Below are 10,465 nucleotides of genomic sequence, written 5' to 3'. Positions count from 1 at the left end.
TAATTTTGTATTAGGACTAAACAAAACATATTTCTATTAGAACTAAGTTTATTTTATGATACATATTGTCCTATTAATACTAGGACCTTACCATAAATCTATTTCAAGTAATTATGAGTAGGAAATTTCTACACATTAAATAATATTGATCGATCAAAATATTCATTAAATATTGAACGACTTTTATATCCTTAAGGAGTAAATATTTGATAATAGATACAACCACCCATCAGATTTAATCAGCCAGCGTAATAACTTCAATCGATTCTTAAAATTCAAGATGATTCGAGATCCAGGGTCAGATCTCAATTTGAGTGTCGGATCTCGAGTCAAAAATCTAGGTAAGATTCTGGGGTGTCAAGGTTGGGATTTTTTTTTGAAATATTGGATATTTTGATAGCAAAGGAGTTCTTTCGTCTCAAAATCTGAACCGAGTTAGGTGCCAGGATGGAATTTCGTGTTGGGTGTCAGTATCAGGTTTCAGATCAAGAGTCGAGGTCGGATCCCAGGTCAAATATCAGAGTGGGTTCTTAATTGATTGTCAGGATCGAGTATCGGGATCAAATCCCGATTCAAAAATCGAATCTTGTAGTCGGGTCCTGAATCAAAAGTTGTAGTCGGGTCCTATGTAGGAAGTCGAGATTAAGTCCTGGTTCAAATTCGAGGTCAGATCCCGATTCACAAGTTAGATCTAGGGTCTGATGTCGGAGTCTGATCTTGAGTAAGAAGTTGGGTCGGGTCAGGAGTCCGAAGTCGGGGTAAGTCTCTGTCGGATGTTAGGGTTGGGTGGGGTCAGATCTCGATTCAAAAGTCGGGTGCAGGGTCAATCTCAAGTCGACAGTAGGAAGTCTGGTCTCGATTCGAGATTCGATTTGGGTCCTAGATCGAAAGTGCAGTTCCGAATCAGTGTTCGATGTCAGGTGTCGAGGTCGGATGTCGGAGTTAAGTTTTGAGTCATGTCTAGAATCGAATATCGAGATCGAATCTCAATTCAGAAGTCAGGTCTCAGGTCGAGTCTTGGAACAAGTGTTGGATCAGGAAATGAATCGAGAGTCAAGGTCAACTCTTGATTCGAAAGTAGAGTCCTAATTCAGATGTTGGATGTCAAGATCGAATGTCGGAATTGAGTTTTGAATCGAATGTGGGGATGAGACTCCCAATTAGTCATCAATTTTTTTTATATGATAATTAATAGATAGTAACGTGCAAAGCACATTAATAGACACTAGTTCATATATAAATATGATCTTCATGCATAAAATTCTACAAATAAGTTATTGCTAAAACAAAATTTGGATGAGTTAAAACCCCACCAAGCCAACAACTTCAGAAAGAAAACACCATCATCATGACAATAATTCAATAACTATAAATTACAAAAGAAAATAGAATTTAAATTTAAAATCTAAAGTCAGCCGAAATATATTATTAGTAATAAAAAAGTAATTTTAATATAATCTAATAGGATTATCTGTTTAATCCATTAACTAAAATCTCAAAACAAAAAATAAACCGATAGTTCAATAAAACAATTTACAAAATCATTTATAAACCATTAAAACACAATATTACAATAACCCAATACCGATAAATCAATAACATTTTGTTCGATTCGATTTATTAGCTAATCCGGTTTTTGCACACCACTAGATGAAGTAGCTTGGATGTTAGTTCATAAGAATGGCAAAAGTACCCAAGCTCAAGTATTTTGAATTGTTGTTGGAAGTGTGTTATTGGAAGCAAGAGAGGAACAACAGGATCTTTCAAGCAAAAGTAGAAGCCCTAATCTCCTTAATAAACTCACCAGTCATCATCATACAGTAAGTTGTGACTAGAGGAAGCATGAAGCCTACATTAGCTAAATGTGTAGAAGCTCTTAATTTCTATCCCTAGTATACTAGCTTGTCTAGTTTAGTTTGGCTTAAGCACACTGGTAACTTGAGGCTATGTCCAAATACTAGAAACAGTTTTGTTGAGCACTATACAGAACTTTCAATTTTGGTTAATATAATATTTATTACAACAACAACAACCCAGTGAAATCCCACAACGTGGGATTAATATAATATTTATTACCACAAAAAAGAAGAAGTTTCAATATGGTTCTTCAAGGCAAAATCAAAGAAGAAAAAAGTGGTGCACATGATATAATTCTTCAAGACAATGGTTCAAGCCTTTAAAAGATGTATAATAATGAGGAATCGCAACATGTGCATAATTTAGAACTTCATAGTCCATAATCAACAAATTGGTTTAGCTAAATGAGTTTCCATCTTAGCAAAGCTGAAATAGGATTATGTTGCTCTCTGGAAATGGAAATAGCATTAGCACATCACAATGAATATTGAGAACATGCTTCATCATTTTGATCCATGGCATCAGTAGGGGTGGATAAGTGGTTCATAACATCAGCTTTCACCTCCTGAAAGGTCAATAATAGGATAAATTAAGACAACAATGACGGGATTCAACATTGATGACAAATAAATACAGTATATGTTTAGAAAACAGCACAAGCAGATTATTCCCACACAAAACATAAATAAGGGGAGTGCCATGCTTCATCATCAAAATGCATGTCGTAAGCAGTAGATGGACTAATTCTTCTTAATTACAGCTTTTACTTCCTGAAAGTTCAACTATAGAAATGAAAACACCCTACTGATCTGTCACAATTCCTGACGAGTAAAAGTGAGGTATATGGTAAGATGCAACATACACGACTGTCCTTGAGCACAGTCATACACAAACACCAATTAAAATGAGAGTTACTTTCCTTGTTATCGCAAAAGAACAACTTTCATTGCATGAAAATGTGCATTGAGCTCCTGTCATCTAGTATGCCTATAACATGGACACAAATATGGTAGTTACATTATCTAAAAGATAAGACTACATGAAGCATTAACTTCATGTTTCTTCTAGCTCCACTAACACTAACAGTTTTTTCAGACAAAAGCTTTCTTCCTTCCACTAATAACTCTAGCACTTATAATTTAGTTACATCAATATCCATCTTTACGAGTTCTTGTTCTATTGTCTTGATAAGTCTCATGAAAGACATACCTAATATCATAATGCAAACAAAACAAACAGAACCATGCCATCAAGTGCATCCAGAGACCAAGATTTTATTTTTACAGGGATTAGCCATTATCCTCCCCAGTATCTTTTTCCGTTGCTTGATCTAGAAAACATTTCAGATTGTCAAATAAACAGTTGCGTGAATGACCAAATATTACTTGAGATGAATTAAAGTCACACATTAGTTTCTCAACTTTGACACAAACCATGAAATTTGAAAACTCAGAATGTTAATATTTTGGTACATAGTTTATGAGACAAAAGATTACAACATCATCAGTTATGAGTGACGACAATAGCAATTCTGTTAAAAAAAGGTATAAACACTGTTTCCAGCTCAATTTAGGATAAAATATAAAAGAAACTGGAAAGTCAAAACTTGCACCTTTAACTAACCATAAAATAGGGCTCTCATTTTTTTCCTGATAAAGTAATATTTTTCTTTTTGGAATGTTGGGCATAAAACAAAGCCTGTATACCAGAGTTGTGTACCAAAAAAGTAGAAAACCTACAAAAAGATATGATTCTCCATGAAAGACACCCAATCTTTTGTACATAAGGGGACCTCGTGCAACTATATATAGGGATAAGAGACTACTTCTAAATTGTCCAACATTCATCTCTACCCCTTCAAAAGCTCTCCTATTTCTCTCTTCAAATGTTCACATAAGAGCTAATGGAGCCACATACCAACCCACGTGCCTTCTCTTCCATATACCACAATTCCAACTAAAATTAAGTTCATAAAAAATCTGACTTAAATTCCCTTGTCGTTTGGTGACAAGTAAAGACAGATTACATGTAAGTGACGAGGAAAACCATCAAAAGTAGATACTAAAACTCTTATTACATGGTTCGTAGTTCCTTATTAAGTTTCACTTTAAAGAGGATTAACGGTGAAGGCCCTAGAATCCTCGAAAAGGCTATGCCTAGTGTTATTGGCGCATTCACGTTGCATTATTTTCATGTCCCTGATGCTCCTTATCTTACTCTATCTAGAGGGACATCACATTCCCTTAAAACACCAAAAACTACAACCAAATAACTGTCACAAAAGGAAGTTATTTCATGAATATATGCAAAAAGGAAAGAACAAATAAGATCTGCAAGCAGATGTGCTGTGAGGATGTCCGTAAAATATGCAACGTATTTCTCTATATTTGACAAAGAAACAGAAAAATTTATAGCGTGGAACTCTTACAAGTCATTAGCCACAATATTGTCATTCATCTGAGCTGTTGTGGCCTTCATTCTTGTTCTGTGCTTTGTTCGTTCTGTAAAGGGGGACAAACTAGGCTTTTAATGTAGAAGTTCACCGCAACAAAGTCACCAAAGTTGGTAACATTTGGATATTTGATAGGTTTATCCTCTGGATTGTGCGCCATTACAGTCGATCCACGCACAAGCAACATTTCACCTTTATTTGACATGCAAAGTGTTCGAGAAATAAAAGGAGAATACACATTTTTAGGATATTTGACGGTATACGATTTTATCCAAGATTCTTTAACCCCATATTCTCTCATAATCTACACATCCACGTGACTTTTCATATAGTTACAAAATATAGAAAGATCACTTCCCACCACGTCAAGCTTCACAAAAACGTTTCCTCCTGTATAGAGGGGCTGCTCCAATGTTCCACATTTCTCATCAGCCAAATCCATAGACATGATGTTCCTGTTCTCAGAAAAACCACCATTAAGCTCTACAGCGCAATGAAGCTTCCCGTTTAAAAACATACATTGTCTCATTAATTGCACCCCATCCGGAATATATTTCATACTTCTCCAAGAATCACTCTTTAGACTATATATTTTGACCTCAAGATGATGGAAAGTGTAACGTCTTTCCCTACAAAGTACACCTACAACCTTATAATCATCATTGGACTCATCATATCCAAAACCGTATTTGGCACCAGCAGGGCAATCGTAACCATCGGTTAGTTTAAGTTTAAGTCTAGAATCAGGCAAATTCTTGAACTTTCTAATTGATGGATTCCATATAAATAAGCCATCATCCTTAATAGCAAGACAAATCAATCCATTAACCGAACCCATAATGTAAACAGATTGTCGCGGGTTATTCAAGGGATAATACGAGAATGAATTTTTTCCTTTATTTTCTTAAAATTCATACGATGTCAAATTAGGTCCATTTCTTAAAAGTTATTACAAATATCTTAGGAAAACTTGTCCTATCGAAGTATTGAAAATACCCCTTAATATAGTGTGAATTATTAATTTCTCCCTCAAATTATTAAATGCCTTAAAAACATTTTCAATTTGGCTAGTAGAACTTAAATACATTTTCCTCATGAAATAGTAAATAGTCTCAAACTCTTATAGGAGCGTGGGATTCTTAATAAAAAGTTGAAAACACTCCTAAACTTACCGATAATTTAAGGGTGTATTTAATCCATGTGGCAAGATCAGGAATGTATTTAAGTTCGGTTAGTCAAATAGAGATATATTTTTAAGACTATCAATAATTCAAAAACAAAATCCATAAGTCACGTCAAATTTAAAGGCGTTTTCAATACTTCTTTCATCGGTTAATTATAGAAGGTTTCTTTCATCTACAAGGCTCTTTTGAGGTGTGAAGCAATGTATCACCTTTGTCTTTATCAAACACATGGGGAATTTGTTGACAAGGCGCATCTGGTGTAGTGGTATCATAGTACCCTCCCACGGTACTGACCGGGGTTCGATTCCCCGGATGCGCATCTGACTTTTTATTTGATTGTAATCTTGCAATGTTTGTTTTTTGATTCATTTACTTGCCTTTTACTTGTACTTGTATAGTATTTTAAAAACAAATTTTTATTTTTAACTATCATCTTAACATATCAAGAAAATATATTTTTTAAAATATTGTTCTTAATATTAATTACCTACTTTCAAATTATTTTATAATGACCTTAGATTATAAATAATCAATTAATACGAGTATGGTATTAAAATTTGGCCACCCCCTTCATTTAATTATCCAAATCATGTAATACACAAGTTGTAATTCTAGGACCAACAAGGTTGTGGTGTAATTGTGAGACTGTTTCATCCTTAATTAAGAATATTGAATTTTCCTTGAATATAAAAAAATTCTATTGGAAGCCCAACTTCTGAATAGACTTTATAATGCGCGATTCAAATTTAATCTAATCTCTACCAAACTCTGAACGTCGACAAAAAAACAAAAAGAAAGTTATAATTCTAGGAAGTTCTTGACATATGTAGGGTGAATTGGCAGGCCACATCACCTTGTTACTTTTTGCGAAAAGCTCAATGAGTCCACGTGACTTGTATCTTTAGAGGCCCAAAATTGAATTACGTGGCTCCAAAAATATCCACCCTTTTTTTGTCTTCTCCCTTTCTTACCCTTCCATCATGCACACTATAAATCCCCACCAACTCTTGCAATGAAATTACATCAAAGTGAGTTAATTAATTTGGTAACCAAATTGTAGTCTTCCTGCACTTTTTTCTCAACTCTTGAAGATTAAAGCACTTTCTCTGTACTTTTGAGTGTTAAATAGTGAAAAATATGACAACTACTTCATTTGCCATGCAATCCATGATTTTGGGAAGTCCAGTTAGGTCAAGTTTCTCACAAAGTAAAAATGTCTTGAATCAGTTTGTTCCTAGTTGTTACTTGCCACGCCTTCACAGGAATTTGCCTCTTCGCGTTAAGTGTATGTCTAAGGTCGGAGCATAAAATTTAAACTCTTTTTATATTAATTTGTTCAAATTAGCTTTATCTTAAATAAAAAAAATTAATTCTCGCAATTTACGTGATATTTTTATTTTTCGAGATTCAAACTAAACTATATGTGAATTTTGATAATTGCAGGATGGTGATAAACTAGAGCAATCTTCAACCCCATCACCTGCTCCTCCCGCAAAGGTGGTGGTTATCTTTTTTCTTTACAAGTTCACATTTCTTATAACTTTTAACGATATTTTTGTTCAATTTTACATATCTTATGGTGGTCATCTCAAATACATAAATTTAATGTTATTTTCTACCTGTGTTATTTATGTAACAGCCAAAGGTAAGCACCAATTTCATGGACGTATTCTCATTCAGTGGTCCAGCACCTGAGAGGATCAACGGTAGGCTAGCGATGATTGGATTTGTAGCAGCTATGGGTGTGGAGTTAGCCAACGGTGCAGATTTATCTGCACAATTATCAAGCGGTGGATTTTCATGGTTCCTGGGATCAAGTGCTTTGCTAACTTTGGCTTCACTAATCCCATTGTTCCAAGGAGTTACTGCTGAGTCTAAATCTGGTGGGATAATGAGTGCTGATGCTGAGATTTGGAATGGAAGATTTGCTATGTTGGGATTAGTTGCTTTAGCTTTTACTGAATATGTTAAAGGAGCTGCCCTCTTCCAAGTCTGAATGTATATAAATTCACTAATATCAAGTTAATTTTATTTCCTTAAAAGCTTATTTCAATTCAGGAGATGTCAGTATATCTCTTTGTTACCTAATTATCATGAATATAAATATACAATGAGCTTTAACAAAATATCAATGATAACTTGGATCTTGACATATTAGTAGTACTCTCTCCAAAGAAGATTTTATTTTGTGGTTTTAAATTAAAATTATGTCAAATTATAAAAATATATTTTAATTTTATAATCTAAAATATATCATGCGAAAAGTTAAAATTAAAATTTTATTAAAAAAAGATTATTTTTTTGAAACATATTAAAAAGAAAATGAAGCTACTCTTTTTTGAAACGGAGGAAGTAATATTTTAAAGAGATAATCACAGTAGTTGCCATTCGTCGACAGTAATTATAAAAAATGACTATCTACTGTATATGCATGTTTAGTTATTGTATATTTTGTAAAGTCAATTCTATATTTTATATCTGAGTGTATTATAATATGTACATTAAAAGTAGTATAACTAATTTATATTGTATAGTCAGTGTATTTTTTATGATTTTTAGCAAGTTGTATTAAATAGTCATTGCATATTTTCTATGATTTTTGATAAACTTTTTTATGTAAATAAAATATATATAATTATATTTATTGTAAACTAATTAGTTTATTATATATTTAAAATTATCCCTATTCTAAATGCTAAATCAAAATAATCATTTTAAGCGTAAATACAGTCCAAAATACCAGAGTAATCCAAGTGTAGGCAACATATGAAGTGACAAAGTTGCTGTGCAAACATGAATTAAAAGTTAGGTATTTTGATATATTTGACATAATTTTAATTTGTCAAAAAATTAATTTTTTAAATTATTTTCTTGATCGATGGACTAAGCGTTATTAAAATATCTAAAAGAATCTCGCAATTTCTTTCATATTTTCCCCTCTCTTCTCCTCTCTAAAATATAGGGGTGTGTATCAGTCGGTTCGGTTCGATTTAAGTATTATCGATTTGATTTATCAGTTTTTGATTTTTAAATATGCTAAATTAATAACCAAATCGATAAGATATTTGTTATCGATTTTCGATTTATCGATTTTTTATCTTTAACGATTCGGTTTTCGGTTTAACCAATAAGAAAATCCTTTCATAACAAATATACAACTTCTCCAATAATTTTCAAAAATCTTGAATATTATTGAAAAAGGAAAAAGAATTTTTTAATTAAGGAAAATATTCAAATGCTCATCATATATAACCCTAATTAGGATAAAATAATCTCCGATTTTTTTACTAGCGAAGTCGAATTTTTTGAGAAAGTAGGTATGGAGAAGAGGAGAAATCTGAAAAGGGAGAAGAAGAGAAGTAAAAAAAGAGAGAAATCGAACTTACAATGCACAACTCTAGCCGTCGCCTAATCCTTGTTGTCGTCGTTGCAACTTGCAAACCGTAGCCACTGCCATTCTTAGTTATTTAGGTTTTGAGTTTTGACATTGTGAACCTAAAGGGCAAAGCCTAAAGGGTAAATACAGTGTGAATTGTGAAATAGTGTGCAGTATGAATTGTATAAAGCAATGATAGTATGATATAATGATAATATATTTATTTTAATATTTTTGTTTGATATTTGTATATGAGTAAATATTAAAGTAGTAAATTATTATTATAATCTTAATGGGTTATTGGTTTACCCAACAACCCAATAATAAAAAATCAATACCGAATCAATAATTCAATAATTTTTTTAATAAAATCATTAAATAATCGTTAACCCAATAACCCAATAGCAATAAATCAATAACACTTTTTTCGATTCGGTTTATCGATCATTATGATTTCTGCACACCCCTACTAAAAACCCTCCAACCACCATTGCCTCCCCCGATGCTAGCTCCGCTTCCACCATCGCCGCTGTTAGTTAATTTACTCTATTTAGTTTATTGAATTTATATTATTAACATGTTAGTTTGTATATTTGATTGTGAATTAGTGAATGAAGTTATAATTTTGATTTTAGGGTTTTAGTTTGAATTGGATTTTTTTTTGAATTACATGTGAATTAGGTATTTTTATGGTGGAATTGAAGTGATTTTGAAGTTAGAAGTAAGAACTTATAAGAAGTAATTTGAAGTTAGAGCTAGTTAAACTTTTGAACTTAGATACTTGAATATAGGACGTTTGAAAGTTGAACTTAGAAAAATATTGCATTGTATGATTTTTGAAGTTTAGAGCTTATTAGAAATTAAATATTCAATGTCAACTTAAATCTTAGAATTTTAAAGTTGAAACTTTAATTATACTTGAAATTTGAATTTTGTACTTTAACTTAGAAAAATTCAACTTGAATGGGATAAATTGACATTCCTTATTTCTATTCAACAACGTATGAATAGTTCCTTGAGGTTGGTTAAGAGATTGTTGAATTTTTGCCTTGGAATAAAAATAAATGACAGAAAAAGGGTTGATATTGGTACAATCGATCCATTATCAGAGAGCAATTCTGACCCCGACGAATCATTCCTTTATCCAATATACGAAATAGGGAATTTCACTAAGTTGATTCTTAGGAAATGTCGAATCAAACCATTTGTCCTTATTTCAACAAAAGAAGCTTGAATTAGAACTTGTAATTATAACTTAGAACTTAATCATAATTTGAATTTATAAGAACTTGGACTTACAAATTTAAACTTGAAATGCTGTTGACTTTAGAAATCTTGACGAATTGCATTATTTATGAACTAATTAAGCTAATTAGATTTTAAAAATCTTGAATTGTAGGATTTATTTGAACTTTAGATGGTAAATTTTAGAATTGTTCATGAATTTATGAACTTAGATTTGAACTTTAGAAATCTTGATGTATTGTAGTTTTTATGAACTAATTAAAATTAAACTTTAGAAATCTTGAGTTATTTTAGAATTTATGAACTTTAGGTTGTAAACTTTAGACATGTTGAATCGTAGAATTTATGAAG

The 10,465-nt window shown here is 32.1% G+C and overlaps 2 protein-coding genes and 1 non-coding gene across 3 annotated transcripts; 2 read left to right on the top strand and 1 right to left on the bottom strand.

Moving 5' to 3' along the window:
* Positions 1-4,613: 4,613 nt before the first annotated feature.
* Positions 4,614-5,147, bottom strand: LOC129883700 (F-box/kelch-repeat protein At3g23880-like). The gene has a single exon (XM_055958312.1). It carries the CDS (start codon positions 5,145-5,147, stop codon positions 4,614-4,616), a length of 534 nt encoding a protein of 177 aa, XP_055814287.1.
* Positions 5,148-5,741: 594 nt separating this feature from the next.
* TRNAG-CCC (transfer RNA glycine (anticodon CCC)) lies at positions 5,742-5,812 on the top strand. The gene has a single exon. It is a non-coding gene; the product is annotated as a tRNA-Gly (tRNA).
* A 718-nt stretch (positions 5,813-6,530) lies between these two features.
* On the top strand, positions 6,531-7,546 carry LOC129883044 (early light-induced protein 1, chloroplastic-like). Its single transcript, XM_055957591.1, has 3 exons — positions 6,531-6,789; positions 6,937-6,990; positions 7,133-7,546. The coding sequence occupies exons 1-3, from the start codon at positions 6,631-6,633 to the stop codon at positions 7,487-7,489; spliced, it is 570 nt and encodes a 189-aa protein (XP_055813566.1). The 5' UTR covers positions 6,531-6,630; the 3' UTR covers positions 7,490-7,546.
* The last annotated feature ends 2,919 nt before the right edge of the window (positions 7,547-10,465 follow it).

The sequence above is a fragment of the Solanum dulcamara genome, chromosome 3, assembly GCF_947179165.1.
Source record: "Solanum dulcamara chromosome 3, daSolDulc1.2, whole genome shotgun sequence".
Classification (NCBI taxonomy): Eukaryota; Viridiplantae; Streptophyta; class Magnoliopsida; order Solanales; family Solanaceae; genus Solanum; species Solanum dulcamara.
This window is presented reverse-complemented; position numbering and strand designations above follow the sequence as displayed.